This window comes from Pseudopodoces humilis, chromosome 13 (assembly GCF_049639895.1).
Source record: "Pseudopodoces humilis isolate 2021_Gansu_Grassland_sample_001 chromosome 13, ASM4963989v1, whole genome shotgun sequence".
Classification (NCBI taxonomy): Eukaryota; Metazoa; Chordata; class Aves; order Passeriformes; family Paridae; genus Pseudopodoces; species Pseudopodoces humilis.
In genome coordinates, this window is record NC_142212.1 from 20,470,012 (window position 1) to 20,486,197 (window position 16,186).

At 60.5% G+C, this 16,186-nt stretch overlaps 2 protein-coding genes across 2 annotated transcripts; one reads left to right on the forward strand and one right to left on the reverse strand.

The window, feature by feature from the left end:
- Window positions 1-2,207: 2,207 nt before the first annotated feature.
- On the forward strand, window positions 2,208-7,373 carry CAV3 (caveolin 3). The gene is made up of 2 exons (XM_005521959.3): window positions 2,208-2,366; window positions 5,053-7,373. Exons 1-2 carry the CDS (start codon window positions 2,253-2,255, stop codon window positions 5,392-5,394), a joined length of 456 nt encoding a protein of 151 aa, XP_005522016.1. The 5' UTR covers window positions 2,208-2,252; the 3' UTR covers window positions 5,395-7,373.
- A 1,116-nt stretch (window positions 7,374-8,489) lies between these two features.
- OXTR (oxytocin receptor) lies at window positions 8,490-15,507 on the reverse strand. The gene is made up of 2 exons (XM_005521958.3): window positions 14,345-15,507; window positions 8,490-9,980 (listed from the first exon to the last, which is right to left on the reverse strand). The coding sequence occupies exons 1-2, from the start codon at window positions 15,273-15,275 to the stop codon at window positions 9,739-9,741; spliced, it is 1,173 nt and encodes a 390-aa protein (XP_005522015.1). The 5' UTR covers window positions 15,276-15,507; the 3' UTR covers window positions 8,490-9,738.
- Between the last annotated feature and the right edge of the window lie 679 nt (window positions 15,508-16,186).

Below are 16,186 nucleotides of genomic sequence, written 5' to 3' on the forward strand. Positions count from 1 at the left end.
TCTTTCTTCACTATTCCTTCACTGCCTTTATGGTCTGTTCATTTTCACAGGAGCTTGGATCTCAGTGAGCTTCCTTTCTGCTTTATCCTTCTCTGCTCAAGAGAAATAAATCTATTTTACTTGCTGAGTCCTAGCAGCAGGTTATTTATCTGACTTCTAGAAGGCTTCCAGGTCCCCAGTCCCAGTCCTGCAAGCTGCTCAGGTCTGACAGTCTGTTCCCAAAAGCAGCGCTGCCCCTGAGAGCACATGCAAGGCAGGTCAGGGTGGCAATGGTCCCCGTTTCTGCAGAGGGAAATGTGCCACCGGCTTTCTTAACAAATGTTCTCACAATGAGAGGTTTGGATTTCAGTGAGGAGAACCTCCACGGCATCTATTTCGGGGCAGATCTGCCCAGCAGATGGGCCGGAGCAGCACTGAGCAGGTGTCCCTGCGCTCTGCCCACCCCTGCCCCGCCTATGTGACTCCACTTTTACACGGTGTCCCATTCACAGCCTGAAAGTACTCGGAAATACATTTATTTATAGCAGCCGCAGAGCAGCAGAATGTCCCCCTGCCTCTCGGGGCTGGGAGACGCTCAGTGCCCGCACGCCGGGCTGCGGGGCTGCCTCCTCCTCCTCCTCCTCCTCCTCCTCCTCCTCCTCCTCCTCCTCACCACGCCGGGACACCCGAGCCCCGGGACAGCCAAAGCCGGGCTGTGACTCATTCGTGCCACCAGAAATGGCTCTGGGGCAGGGCCGAGTGTCCCTGGGTGTCCCTGCGCACACACTGCCCGCAAGGCAAAGCCCCGGCCACCAAAGGCAGGCAAAGCGTCCCCGGAGTGTGTCCCTCTCCAGAGGTGTGTCTGTGCACGGTGCTGTGCCTCACGTCCTTTCTGTGCCCGGTTCTGCCCTTTGTGTCCCCACAGGCCCTCACGGAGGTCTCTGAGCAGCTCATTCACCTCGCCTGGAGCCGAGGATGTCACACCCCAGGGCACCACCATGGCCCGCTGCTGAAAGCTCCAGGGACGGGGCCACAAGGGCTTGATAAGGACAGCCCTGCCCAGGCTCTGATGTTTTTGGAAGCCAGCACAGCCTTTTGCCTTAAAATACCTCCCGTGCAGTGCCAGCCACGCTCTTGGGCTCTGCAGTGGCACTTCCACCTTCAGCACTTGCGTGGGCACCTCCAGCCTGCTTAGAGAGCTGCCAGTCCTTGAGGGGACACACAGCCATCCCTCTGCCCCTTCCTTAGGGACACACAGCCATCCCTCTGCCCCTTCCTTAGGGACACACAGCCATCCCTCTGCCCCCTTCCTTAGGGACACACAGCCATCCCTCTGCCCCTTCCTTAGGGACACACAGCCATCCCTCTGCCCCTTCCTTAGGGACACACAGCCATCCCTCTGCCCCTTCCTGAGGGACACACAGCCATCCCTCTGCCCCTTCCTGAGGGACACACAGCCATCCCTCTGCCCCTTCCTGAGGGACACACAGCCATCCCTCTGCCCCTTCCTTAGGGATTTAATCACCCCTCTCCTCTACCCCTATTGTGTGGAGTGCTTGTTTCACAAAAGCGTTACTTTTAAACAACTCTTCAGATCATGAAAGGCAGGAGCTCAGAGGAGACATGGAGGAGGATTAGCAAAGTACAGCCCAAGTTAAATAAACCTTCATTAATACACTGAGTGTCCCTGGAGGAGATATTTCCACCACTATGGTTCTGAGGGTTGGTCTTGGGTTTCCTCAAGTTTCCATGGATGAAAAAGCTGGAACCTAAGGAACCTGGGCTGGCACCACAAGCCTTTTCCTGGGCTCTGAAAGGACCCTGAGGAGCGCTGGCCATCCCAGGGCAGTGTGGCTTCTCTGGGTGATATTTATAGATGTGATTCCTGTCTCCCCAAGCTGCTTCATTTACAGATTCATAAACGGTTTCTTTCAGGCTTTTGAGGACTTCTGTCCCAGTTTGGGCATTGTTTCTCCCACACAAGGGTAAAATCCCAGCGGCACAGCTGGGCTGGGGGCTGCACACCCCCCCTGCCACCCCCGCCCTGGCGCAAAGGCCACCGGCCACCCACACACATGCCATCCCCCTGAGGTGACAGCACAGGGGCTGGCCCCAGAAAAGCCCCTTTAAGGGACACTGCAGGGCGGGCTCGGGAGCCAGGACATTAATTTTAGCCTGGAGCAGTGCCAGGGCGCAGGGCAGCTGCTGCAGGCAGTGCTCCCCGCTGCTGTCCCAGTGCTCCCAGCACAGCCCCCGGCCCTGCACACACAGCCATGGCAGAGGAGAGGAGCCAGCTGGAGGAGCGGATCATCATCAAGGACCAGCACACCAAGGAGATCGACCTGGTCAACAGAGACCCCAAGCACATCAACGAGGACGTGGTGAAGGTAGGGCTGTCCCTCACTGTGCTGGAGAAGCACCACTGCAAGCAGGATTTGGGTTCCAGAGCTCGGTGTGTGTTTGGCTGTTGGTTCCTGTCCGTGTGTCCCCAGAGGTGACAGCCCTGCTGGCTGGGCACCCAGACTCTGGCTGGGAGGCAGCTCTGCCTCCAGCTAACGCCACATTTCCCATTCCTTGAATGGGCTCTCCAGTTTCATTGTGGCTTGAAAATTTATGGAGACGCCTTCCTCTGTACCAACAAGCTGGCAGCCAAAAATAACACAGAAATTAAGCATAACCAGTTTAAGGGATATTGGAAAAAGGCTGCTGGCCTTCAAGACACCACAGTCTCAGTACTGGAATGTTTGATGTGTGTTGTCATGTTTGTGGGAGATTGTTCCCCCCAGGGCAGCCCAGAGGTGCAGCAGCCACCAGCTCCCTCCCTCTCTGACCGAGAGGAATTCCCACTCTAACTCCTGGGCTTTCTCTAGACTCCCTTAGAATTGCAAACAAAATTTGTCTCTGTTAGCCAAAGATAATTCCAGCCCAAAGGAGAACAGGAGAGGTGGAAGGGCTTTGTTAAAACTGTTTGTGACTGTCACAGCAGAAGGGACAATGGGCGCAGAGCTGCTCACACAGGCTTTGTAACAGGCTTGACAGCACTGCTGAAACACAAACCTGGATTTGGGCATTAAACACCATTATGCCCATTATGGCCACAGCATGGTCAAACCAAACTCCCTTGGCTGAGCTGTGACAGTGACAGCCACGGACGGCTCCTTGCTGTGAGACCTGCCCGTGACAGCTGCCTGACACCTCGGCACCTTGTGCCCAACATCCCTGCCATGCACCAGGAGAGGGGCAAGGCCAGGGGAGCAGCACTCTGCCACGGCAGCAGGGAGCAGGAGAGCCCCCAGCCCGCTCACCCCAGGGCCAGGCAGCGCTTTGGGGCTCCCCAGCTGTTCCTGGTGACGATGCCAGTGCCATCCCGGCCATCCACAGGCCTCTCACCAGCCCCTCCCTCCCAGCACAGCCCTGCCTTTTCCCTCTCAAGGATGTCCAAAGCCTGAAGAGACCTTCCAAGCTCACCCTGTCCCGTGGCCACGCTGCTGCCCCACCAGCACTGGAAGCTTTCAGAGCTCAGCATTCCTCCACCTTAAAATAGCCCGGCCGAGAGGGCTGGGGAGGGAGGGCAGAGCCAGCCCGGGACAGGAGCACAGCTCACCCTGCTGCTGCTGCTGCTGCTGCTGCTCACCCTGTCCCAGGGACAGCCAGAGGCACATCCAACCCCAGGGAGTGCTCTGGAAGCACAGGGAACAGCCAGGCAGCCAGCCAGGAACTGCAGTGCTCCACAGGATGAAGGGCTCACCTGGCCCTGGATAAACACCCTGAGCATCACAAAGCAACAGGCAGAGCTTGGGATCACCTTACAGCAGTGGCACTGGCCACAGAGGCTTTGCACAGCTTCACAAACCTCCTCCATGCACAGCAACAGAGCAATGCCTGGCTGGACTGGGCAACCTTAGGAGAGTTTTCCCACCCTAAATGGCTCCACAGATGTATAAAGGAACAGTAGCTGCATGTGCTGGTCCCAGGATCCAGACTCAGACTGATTCTGAGCCTCCACTGCCCCTCCAGACCCACTCCCAGTGTGATGGCAGCAGGAGCAATGGGTCAGAGCCTCTGCCTGATATCCCACTGCTCCCTGCATTCATTGATCCCTTATGAGCTCACCAGGCAGCCGGGCAGTTACCTGGGCTAGTCCCCAGCACACCTGGGCTAGTCCCCAGCACACCTGGGCTAGTCCCCAGCACACCTGGGCTTTCCAGGGGCTGCTGATGGCACCTCAGGGCCAGCTCTCGGGGCTGCTGTCTCCTCATTGCCAATGCTTCTCTCAGCACCTCCTGCTCACTCCAGGAAATTAAAGATGACACAGAGTGATTTTGTGATCCAAGTGCTTCCAGAAGCAGAATGAATATTGTGATTTAACAGGAATGTACAGACACGTCAGCTGCCAGAGGGGAGGCTGGGCTGCTTTTCAAGACAAATAGCTGTTTCTATATTCCCTGGAAGTGAATTACACCCCAGGGGGGTCTCTGCGTGGACTTTTGGGGAGTGTGTGTCACTCGGAGACACTCCCAGTGCCTGCACAGACAGCAAGGGCAGGGCTGTTTGTTCCTCCTTCCCCAGGAGGAACATGGACAGACAGCACTGAGCACCTCATCCTATGTGTATAAATAAATAATCCATAAATCCAGAGGGCTGCTGGATCTTTATTAGCACAAACACCTTCCTGCCGAGTGGGCAGCCCCGTCCCTGAATGCTAAAAAAGGGCAGGAATGGGCTCTGGCCGCTGCTGCAGCCAACACTCCCCCGCACAGCTCCTGTTCCAAGGGCTCCTGCCTGGCCTCGCACCTGATTCCCCAGATCAGGGGATGGGACAGGGACTGTGACCCTCACATCCCCACCCATGGGGCTGAGCCCCCCTCTGCTGGCCCCGGGCAGTGCCAGGAGCCCTGAGCCATCTCCATCCCTGCTCGGGGCTGTGGGGATCAGGGAGCACCCCCAGCACGGTCCCCTCTCCCCAGGCCCCTCCAGCCGGGATCTGCTCTCCCCTCGTGCAGACCCTCATCCTTGTGTCGGGGCCTTTGCTGACCCCCAAACCTCCCTCGTGTCCGTCTGCTCTCCTCCCAGGTGGATTTTGAGGATGTGATAGCTGAGCCCGTGGGAACATACAGCTTCGACGGCGTCTGGAAAAGCAGCTACACCACCTTCACCGTCAGCAAGTACTGGTGCTACCGGCTGCTCTCTGCCGTCCTGGGCGTGCCCCTGGCCGTCGTCTGGGGCTTCCTCTTCGCCCTCATCTCCTTCTGCCACATCTGGGCAGTGGTGCCCTGCATCAAGAGCTACCTGATCGAGATCCAGTGTGTCAGCCGGATCTACTCCCTCTGCATCCACACCTTCTGTGACCCCCTCTTTGAGGCGCTCTCCAAGATCTGCAGCAACATCCGAGTCGCTGTCCGGAAGGAGATTTAGGTCCTGGCAGCTGCCCCAACAGCCCTGGCACAACCCCTCTGTGCAGGCTGCCTGCCCTGGGCACACGGACACACGGACACACGGACACACGGACACACGGACACACGGACACACGGACACCCTGCAGCGAGGGACCTGCACAGGGACACACGGACACACGGACACACGGACACCCTGCAGTGAGGGGGCTGCACAGGGACACACGGACACACGGACACACGGACACCCTGCAGCGAGGGACCTGCACAGGGACACACGGACACACGGACACCCTGCACAGTGAGGAGCCTGCACAGGGACACACGGACACACGGACACACGGACACACGGACACCCTGCAGTGAGGGGGCTGCACAGGGACACACGGACACACGGACGCCCTGCACAGTGAGGAGCCCACACACGGACACACGGACACCCTGCACAGTGAGGAACCTGCACAGGGACACCTGTGACATGGGAACCATGCATCATGGCAGGACCCCACAGCAGCAGTGGCTCTCGGGGATGCTCTCTGTGCGTGGAGGCAGGCACACTGCTGCTCACTCCATCCCAAAGCCAGAAGCCTTAGGAGAAGAGAAGCCCATCAAAGCTCAGGGAACAGCCCAGAGTGACCCCTCTGCCCTCCAGGACCCCCAGGAGTTCCTGCAGAGGGGCGGCAGCACCCCCTGGACCACAGCCCTGGGCACTGGCTGCAGGTGCCGGGTGTGCAGTGAGGCTGCAGAGCTGCTGCTGGCCACCGACCAAATCCTGCCCACTGCTCCATCCCTTCAGGCTGGGCTGGCACTGACACAAACTCCCTGACAGGAGTTACTGTTTGTGACAAACGATTGCTGTGGTGGGAGCTTCCGCGTTAAACCGCTGCACAAAACCTTTAGGGACAGAACAGCTAAACCAAACTCTCTTTCATGTGTACTTGCATTTCGGCCAAGCTGTGAGAGCCAGACCAGGCCATGCATGACATGTTGTGTCTGCTCTGAGAGCGTGAGCTGATCCTGGGCCACTGCCAGCTGCAAACCCGCTTGTGGCACTCTGATGCTCAATTAATTATGTACTTAATTGTGGAGCGCCGTTGAGTGGCGTGGGCAGGATCCAGAGCAGGACAGCGCAGCTGGAGCCAGCCCTGAGCGTGGCCCCGAGCGCTGGGGAGGGCAGGGGGGACACTCAGCTTTTGGGAACCTCACTCACAGACAAGCTGGGCTCTAAGCAAAGCTTAGGTTCGTTTCTCAGGGCCAATCCTCACCGCACGGCTGTTGGGTGGATGCCGAGTTAGCGCCAGGCACAGCAGTGCGCGTTCCCCCGCGGCCAGGGCCGGTCCTCCGCTGTGTCCTGGGGCTGGGACTGAGCCAGGGGGGCTGCGGGAGGGACAGGACCACGCTGAGCCCTCGGGCTCTGCCCAGCAGGAGGGACTCACATCCCACCAGTGCCCTCCCTCAGCATCCCGGGCTCGCCCCAGTGGAGGAGGAAGGAGCCTCTGCCGGGCCCCTGCTGCTCCGGCTCCGGGGAGGGAGGAGCGAGGAGCAAAAGGTGCAGTTCAGAGCTGTTTCCTCCCCTGTGCTGTCAATTAATTTGTCGGTCCCTCTTCCACGGAGCTGCACTTTCACTTTGAGGCCCTTGAATGGTCTTTTGGCTCCAGCCTTAAGTGCTTTGCTGAACCCGGGCCCAGGAGGTCTCGTTGTTCAGAGGCTGTTCTCAATTGTCTCCATGTGCGCCTTCCCTTGGCTTCCAACAAAGTCTTGGAGCCAAAGACTCCTCTGGTGCCACGCCAAGGGTGAGAGGGAGCCAGGTTTTCTACTGGACCTCTTCCAAGGGCTTGGGATTGCATAGTGCTGTTACTCCATAGCAATGTGGTACCCAAGCTCCAGCAACATCAGGGCCCAAGAAGGATGGAGTGATTAGGAAAAAAATATATTTAGGTAATTATGGGGGGAGGGGAAGCCTCAAAAACCATTTCATTTTTTGTGAGAATAAAATAATTAAAATCAATTGTATAATGGGCTTATACTTCTAATTTGTTGGTTTTTTTCTAGTAGTTCACTGCCTGAACCCAAAAAAACCTGAAATGCTCCTGTCCCCACCATATTGCTCCCTGGGTTCCCAACCCTGGGGCACACACTGCTCACCCTTCAGCACCTCTGTTTCACTTCTGACCCTCCTGAAAAGCTGTTTGGCCGTGCATTCACCTGGGACATTCCCACAGCTGCTCTCCTGTCCCCACTCTGCTGCAGCCTGGGGACAGCACAGGAGCTCAGCCATGGCACCTCAGCTGCAGCACCTCCAGGCGTGGGGCATGGCCCTGCCTGACCCCCAGACACCACCAGAAACTGCAGCCAGGGCTGCAGGGCAATTCCCTGGGTGTCCCAAAGCTCCCTCTCTGCTGCGTGCATCGCTCCCGGTAACATCCACTGCCCTGTTCTCGTTCCTCCCTGGCAGATGGAGGATGCTCCAGGCCCTCAGACTCTCCAGAAAAGGAGACCCCTCCTTCCTTGTTTTGTGCAGGAGTTTGTGACTCTCAAGGAGAAGGAAGGTGAACGTGGGAGGAAAATGCTCTACGATGTCCTGAGGACTTTAACCAGTCAGCAAACGTGCTGAGAGCTCACTTGGAGCTCCCACCAAAAAATCAAAGGCATGTCAGGATAGGAAAAGTGCAAATGGAGCCACTGGTGAAGTGAAGAAATAAAAGACACATTTAAATGCATTTTTCATGTTCATTCCCATCATGAAAGGCCAAATGACGTCGCCCAGCCACGTCCCCATGCAGAGCCTGTGTCACAGCAGCTCCGTGTCACCAGTGCAGGTCCCGGTGCTGGGGCAGTGGCTGTGAGCACAGCTGGCTGTGGTGTTTCGGTGTGTTTCGGTGTTTTGGTGTTTCGGTGTGTTTCGGTGTGTTTCAGTGTTTTGGTGTTTTAGTGTGTTTCGGTGTTTCAGTGTCCGGTGTTTCAGTGTCCGGTGTTTCAGAGTTTTGGTGTTTCGGTGTTCCTGTGTTCCGGTGTTTCAGCCTTGCTTCCTGTCCATCCCCTTCACTCCCTCAGCCCAGCGCTCCCCCCACACCTCCCTCCTGTCTGCCACCTGCCACAGGCAGAAAACTTTATCTACAGTATTTGTTAACAATAAAATCCATGCCGTGAGCATGCCCCGTGTGCTATAGAGCAAGCGAACGTCACTGGAGCGATGGGAGACCTGGTGGGATCCGGGGGGACCCCAGAGCCAAGCCTGGCCTTGGGGACACCCTGGGGACACGACGTGTCCCTGCCAGAGCCCAGGGAGCCCAGCCCGGATCCCCCAGAGCCTCTGCAGGAGCTGCTCAACACACCGGGCCAGGGCCTCGCTGCCCAGGCCGGCCGTGCCCGCTCCAGGCTCCGGCCAGCACCCTGCTGTCCCCAGGAGTGCCCTTGGCTGTGCCCAGGCAGGGCTGCAGGGCTGCAGGGCACAGTGCAGGGCTGCAGGGCTGCGGGGCTGCAGGGCACAGTGCAGGGCTGCAGGGCTGCAGGGCTGCAGGGCACAGTGCAGGGCTGCAGGGCTGCGGGGCTGCAGGGCACAGTGCAGAGCTGCAGGGCACAGTGCAGGGCTGCAGGGCACAGTTCAGGGCTGCAGGGCAGGCACGGTGCAGGGCTGCAGGGCACAGTGCAGGGCTGCAGGGCTGCAGGGCACAGTGCAGGGCTGCAGGGCTGCAGGGCACAGTGCAGGGCTGCAGGGCTGCAGGGCAGGCACGGTGCAGGGCTGCAGGGCAGGCATTCTGCAGGGCTGCGGGGCTGCGGGCACGATGCAGGGGTGCAGGGCTGCAGGGCTGCAGGGCAGGCATTCTGCAGGGGTGCAGGGCTGCAGGGATGCAGGGCAGGCATTCTGCAGGGGTGCAGGGCTGCAGGGCCGCCCCTGCCCCACAGGCTGCAAGCGAAGCGAGTGCTCCTGTGCTGAGAGCGCGGTGCCAGCGCTGGCATCCTGCGGGACCTGCTGCAGGCGGAGGAGGGACAGTGCCCAGCCATGCAGCAGGGCTGACACCCATCTCCCCGTGCTGCAGCGGCCCCTGCCATCCCTCAGGGATGCACCGCCCCTGCCCCAGCGGAACCCGATCATTTGTCCCTCCAGGTACATCCGTAAGCCATTGATGTCAGGTTTGGGGCTCAGGAGCAGGTTCCTGCTGTCTAATCCCAGGCAGCGCTGGAACTTGGACACGGCGTTCCTCCCCCATCCCGTCTCAGTTAAATAATGCCCTCTGCACATGCTTACAGCCTATTTACACCTGTTTATAGACCCCCTCCTTGTCCGGGTCACAGCCCCCAGCTCTCCGCAGGGAGGTTGGGGAGGCAGCGCAGCAGAGGCTCCAGGTCCCGGCTGCCCATGGCCTCATGTGGTGGGCGGCTGCACGAAGCTCCTCTGGCTCGTGCTCCTGCAGCTGAGGACGAAGGACGAGGAGTTGCTCTTCTTGCTCAGCTCACACCCCGGCCGCGACTTCAGGTACCGCGTGGAGCAGCAGAGGAAGCGGCGCCTGAGGTCGTGGAAGAGGTGCCCGGTGTAGAGCATGTAGATCCAGGGGTTGCAGCAGCTGTTGAGGCTGGCCAGGAGCATGGCGATGATGAAGGGGGAGGCTGCGGACAGAGGCACGGCGGTGTCAGGGCACGGCACAAGGCGCGGTGGCCCCGGCCGAGAGCCCGACCCCCGCTCCCCGCCCGCAGGAACAATAAACGCGAGCCGGAGCAGGGGAGGGGGCGAGTCTCGGTTCCATCTCGGCTTTCGGCTTTTTCCCCACAACAGCGGCGTTACCCCGGGGCGGCTGTCCCGCAGACAGAGCTGTCTGTCTGTCAGAGCTGTCTGTCTGTCAGAGCTGTCTGTCTGTCAGAGCTGTCCCGCAGACAGAGCTGTCTGTCTGTCAGAGCTGTCTGTCTGTCAGAGCTGTCCCGCAGACAGAGCTATCCCGCAGACAGAGCTGTCTGTCTGTCAGAGCTGTCCCGCAGACAGAGCTGTCTGTCTGTCAGAGCTGTCTGTCTGTCAGAGCTGTCCCGCAGACAGAGCTGTCCCGCAGACAGAGCTGTCTGTCTGTCAGAGCTGTCCCGCAGACAGAGCTGTCTGTCTGTCAGAGCTGTCCCGCAGACAGAGCTGTCCCGCAGACAGAGCTGTCTGTCTGTCAGAGCTGTCTGTCTGTCAGAGCTGTCCCGCAGACAGAATCTGTCTGTCTGTCAGAGCTGTCTGTCTGTCAGAGCTGTCCCGCAGACAGAGCTGTCCCGCAGACAGAGCTGTCTGTCTGTCAGAGCTGTCCCGCAGACAGAGCTGTCCCGCAGACAGAGCTGTCCCGCAGACAGAGCTGTCTGTCTGTCAGAGCTGTCTGTCTGTCAGAGCTGTCCCGCAGACAGAGCTGTCCCGCAGACAGAGCTGTCCCGCAGACAGAGCTGTCTGTCTGTCAGAGCTGTCCCGCAGCAGCGGCACAATCGCCCTTTGAGGTGCCCACAGGTGAGGGGAGCCCCTGGAGTGGCCATGGCAAGGAGCGGCTCTGTGTCTGATTAGACTCACGATAGAGGCTCATTTCTGCACTGAAATGATTCGGGACAGGCTCTCGGTTTGCAGCCGCTCGGGCTGCGGGACAGCCCCGGGGCCAGGGCTGCAGGGCGTCCCCCCCAGCCCAGCCCCGGCCTGTCCGAGCCCTTTGCCCGGTGCTCTCCCAGCACCTTTCTCCAGTCATCTTTCTTTCCCCGCATTATTTTTCCCCACGCAGCGCTCTGCCAGGAAGAACAGCCATTCCCACATCATGGATCAGGTCCGGGAGCCTGGCATCCCCCGCTGACCGGGAGCGGTGGCCGTGCAGTGCCAGGACATCAAGTCTCTGGCTGCTGCTCTCTGTCCCCAGAGCACAAAGTACCGACTGTCCCACCCGAGGGGCTGGATCAGCACCTGCTGGTGACAAGGGGATGGTGGACTGGCATCTGCCATGGCACCGGGACAAGGGGGGACGTCCCCTCCATGCAGGGGCTGCAGGTGGAGATGGAGCCTTTATCCTGCTGCCGGTGTTCCAGCTCATCTCTGCTCCCAGAGGACGCACGAGCAGCGGGGATGAACATGCTTGCTTTGGCTGTTCCTGGCCCCTTCGTGCCTCTGCAAAAATCCACTGGCAGTTCTTAGACCAGTGCAGAAATGTGACTATAAATGCTAGCTTCCAATTTCACCTTTAGCCAATGGATGAGTAATTCCTGTTCCTGTGATGTCTGCTCCAACTACTTTTAATTTCAAGCGCATGCTAAAAAATAATTCCATGTGGAGTGGTTACAAATCCTGGGCACAAGACCTGAAATACATCACAGCGTTTCTACTCACTAGAAAACACCCAGCCAGGGCTGACTCAGCTCTTCCCTCTCCGCAGGAGGCAAATTGAATTTCAGGGAGCTTGCTGCAGGGCAGGTCCGGAGGGTGGATTGCTCCCGTCCCTGGCTGGAACACCAGAGACCCCCGAGGGGTGCTGCGACCAACCAGCTGTGTCCCGGGGGTGTGACACAGTGTCCCCGAGGTGTGACAGTGTCCCCGGGGTGTGACAGTGTCCCCGGGGTGTGACACAGTGTCCCCGAGGTGTGACAGTGTCCCCGGGGTGTGACACAGTGTCCCCGGGGTGTGACAGTGTCCCCGGGGTGTGACAGTGTCCCCGGGGTGTGACACAGTGTCCCCGGGGTGTCCCCAGGCACTCCCCGCTGCCGGGGATGTCCGGAGCTGCGGGCAGAGGTGCAGGCTGCGTCCGAGCAGGGCTGGGGGGGCTCTGCTGCAAACACCCAGAACAGGAGCGGGATGGGATGAGGGGGGTCACATCCATCGCTCCCAGCCGTCGTGACAGAGCAGCCGTGGTGTTTCCCAGCCCTGCTGCGGTCCCCACAGGGGCCGTGAGCCAGCTCTGAGCCCGAGCTCACAATCCCGCAGGTGTGAGGTGTGTGCAGCAGGAGCCTCCTTCCAAGCCGCGGTCTGCGGAAGGTCCCCAGTGCTTAAACCAGCCCCTGGATAACACCGTGTAGCTCCAACCCACCCTGCGGAGGCTCTGGGCTGTGTGGCCGCCTAAGGGGGATCTCTGCTGCCTCTCTGATCCCCAGTGCAGCTCACTGGGGCGCAGTCGTGCCCCCACTGCCGCTGGCACCCCTGCCCTCCTCCTCCTCCTGTGCCCACACAGGTGTGAGGTGAGGAACAGCCACATTCCCTTCCCAACACGGGGTACAGCTCTCCCGCACCCCACCGTGCTGCCTGGCCGCAGCCCCCGGGCAGAGGGAAGGGACCAGGGCAAGGCTGTGGGAATGCTGCAGGCAGAGGCCGTGTCCCCTGCACAGAGCTCTGGCTGTGCTGCCCCCCTCACCCCTCTGGGCAGCCAGCAGGGAGGAGGAGAGCCTGCAGGGAAGGGCTGCGGTCTCCCACAGCTTCCATCCACCCCGGCTTTTCCTCCCCATGCCATGAAAACCTCCAGCGAGAGCCCTGGCGGAGCTCCCAGGCTGTGCCGCAGCCCCGGGCTGCCCGGAGACAGGAACGAGATGGAGAGGGGAGAGCTACAGCCTGGTGGGGCTGGAGATCCCTCGGTACCTTAAAGCAAAGAGGGAAACAAAAGGGGAAAGGGAGAGGGAAAGGGAGAGGGAAAATTAAACGGGAAAAGGGAGAGGGAAAGGGAAAAGTGCTGCAAGTCCTACTGCACAGGGCGAGCAAGGGAAAGGTTCCCCACACAGCCAGAAGGATTGGGATGGACAAATCCTGTCCAACAAGGGTCAGCAAAGCAGCAGAGATTTGGGTGCTGCCGAGGGCTGTGTGCTGGGAAGGGAGGGGCAGCCATCGAGAGACTAAAACACAGCAGGAGGGAGGGCCGCTGCTTCACCCCAGAGCCCATCTAGGAAGTGGAAGTTTTGACCAGATGGAAAACCCCTGGAGCACCCAGGGAGGTGCATAAGCCACATTCCACTTCTCCTGAAATACACGGGGCAGGGAGCAGCGGGGGAGGCAAAGCACGCCTGCCTGGCTGTGCGGGCAGCCCGGGGCACAGAGGCGCACGGGCTGCGGGACACGGGGCGCTGAGCGGCCGGGACAGGCTCGGGAAGGGCGGAGAGCTGGGCTGGGCACTCAGCCGTGCCCTGGGAGCTGCCCCGTGCGCTCTCGGCTGCGGAGGGAGCGGCTCCTCCTCGGACTTTGGCACCCGCAGACTCGGCACTTCCCTAGAGCCTGGGTCAGTCTGTCCAAGGCGCTCCAAGGGCATCCCTGGGTGCACTTTTCTGCCCTTTCTCCCACCTCAGAAAGTCACGAAGAGCTTTTCATTAAGGTGTCCCAGGCGGTTCTCCCGTCTGCCGGGGACAGCACAGACCTGCCCAGCTCCAGCCGTGTCAGACCAGGGTGGGTGACAGTGGGGACAGAAGCAGCCAGTCCAAATATGAAAAATGTCAAATCCGTGACACCACACCTTTAGGAAAAGGTTTTGCTCACAAATCAAGCGTTTTCTACAGGAATCGTGCTCCAGACAGAGATAAAATAACAGCAGCATAGTTCCGGGGTGGAGAGGGAGAAGAGGCCAAGAGTAGAAAGCAAAAGGTCAGTGAAGAAAAAATGATACAACAAAGGAAAGGAAGTCGGGCTGTGCAGATTTCTCCTGTGCTCCCAGCCTGCAGCATGTCCCAGCACCCAGGGTGGGAAGTGAATCTCCAGGGACCCCAGAGTAGCCCCCAGGGACAGCCACCATGCAGGGACAGTCACCACCCAGGGACAGCCACCACCATCTCCATGCCCGGCCCCTGAGCCGCAGTGGCCTGGAATTTGCCAGAGCTACGGTAGCCCTTGACCCGGGGAAGCTGCAGCTCGGCCACTGCTGCCTGCCGGGGGTTTTCTCCGTGTTCAGGACTTTCTCCCATCTCCCTGCCACCCGCCAAACCCAGCCCGGAGCAGTTTGTGCCGTGGCTGTCCCCGGGGCGCTGGGCAGAGCCAAGGCCAGCAGAGCGAGGGAGGGGAGCTGTACCTTCCTGCGGGGCGTTGGTGTCCCACACAGACCACATCTGCACGAAGAAGAACGGAGTCCAGCACACTATGAACGCCAGCACGATGATAAAGGTCATTTTAACCGTCCGGATCTTGGCTTTAGAGATGAGCCTGGTACTGCTGACCCTGGCAAACACCATCCTGCCGCGGGAGCCTGAGCCCAGACCCACGCTGGGCCCGTGAGCCGTCTTTAGCTTCACATTCTGCCAGATTTTGAAGCTGATTAAGCCATAGCAGATGCTCAGCATCAACACTGGGATGATATAGACCATGAGGGTGATCCAGGTAACGTAGGCTTTCGGTCCCCAGGGCTGGATGAAATCTGCCCAGCAGTCATAAACCCCATTGCCCACATCCCTTAGAGAAAATATGTGGATCTGAGGGATGCTGACCAGCAGGCACAGCAGCCAGGTGAGGAGGACAGAGACACGGTCAGCTCTCCTGTGCAGGGACCTCAGCGGCTGACAGATGGCCAAGCACCGGTCCAGGGACATCAGCAGGAGCATGTAGGTGGAAGCAAACATTCCCACTACCTGCAAGTACTTGATCAAGCGGCAGAGGAAGTCTGGCCCGTAGAACCTGAAGGTGATGTCCCAGATGAGCTGGGGCAGCACCTGGAAGATGGCCACGACCAGGTCAGCTATGCTCAGGTGCTTCATGAAGAAGTACATGCGGGAGTGCTTGTGGCGGGTGGTGTGGATGGCCAGGAGCACGCACAGGTTGCCGGTCAGGGCAAGGAACAGGATGAGGCACAGGACTGTCACCTCCACCTTGGCCATGTCCTCGTTCCTCTTCAGGGGGTCGGCGCTGCTGTTCCTGCCGGCGCTCGGGTTCTCCAGCCGGAGGCTGCCGTTCTCCAGGGAGCTGTTGATGGTCCAGGTGCTGCTCCCCGCCAGGTACAGCTTCTCCATGGCCAGCGCCGGCCCGCATCGAGCCTGGGGCAGGTGAGGACAGAGAGCGGGCACAGAGCGGGCACAGAGCGGGCACAGAGCGGGCACAGAGCGGGCAGAGCCTCTACCGATGCGTTCGTGTGCGGTAGCCGGGTGTCCCCGCCACCCTCTGTCCGTGTCTCTCCGGTTCTCAATATTCCGCCGCTCTCCGCGTCCCCCTCCCGGCGCTTCCCTCCTCGCCGTGCGGCTCTCTGTGCCCGCCCGTCCCCGTGTCCCCGTGTCCCGGTGCCGGCTCCTCCTGTCCCCCCGCCGCTCTCTCGGTGTCTCCTCCCGCTGCTGCCCCGCCGCCAGTCCCGGCGCAGGGGCCGGCCGAGCTCCGGGGGCGGGGGGCAGAGGCGGGTCCCGCCCGGCCCCTCGGGGCCCGCCCCAGCATCGCCCCGCACCGGGATCTGCCCCAGCATCGCCCCGCACCGGGATCTGCCCCAGCATCGCCCCGCACCGGGACCCGCCCCAGCATCGCCCCGCACCGGGATCTGCCCCAGCATCGCCCCGCACCGGGACCCGCCCCAGCATCGCCCCGCACCGGGATCTGCCCCAGCATCGCCCCGCACCGGGATCTGCCCCAGCATCGCCCCGCACCGGAGCGCGGCCGGTCCCGCACCCGCCCGGCGGCCCCGGTGCCCCCAGCCCCGCTCCTCTCGGGCAGTCCCGCGTCCCCAGTCCCGGTTCCCCAGTCCCGGTTCCCCAGTCCCGGTTCTCTCAGTCCCGGTTCCCCAGTCCCGGTTCTCTCAGTCCCGGTTCTCTCAGTCCCGGTTCCCCAGTCCCGGTTCTCTCAGTCCCGGTTCTCCCAGTCCCGGTTCTCCCAGTCCCGGTTCCCCAGTCCCGGTTCCCCGGAGCGGTGCGGTGCGGGACAGCGGCGGAGCGAGGCTGCG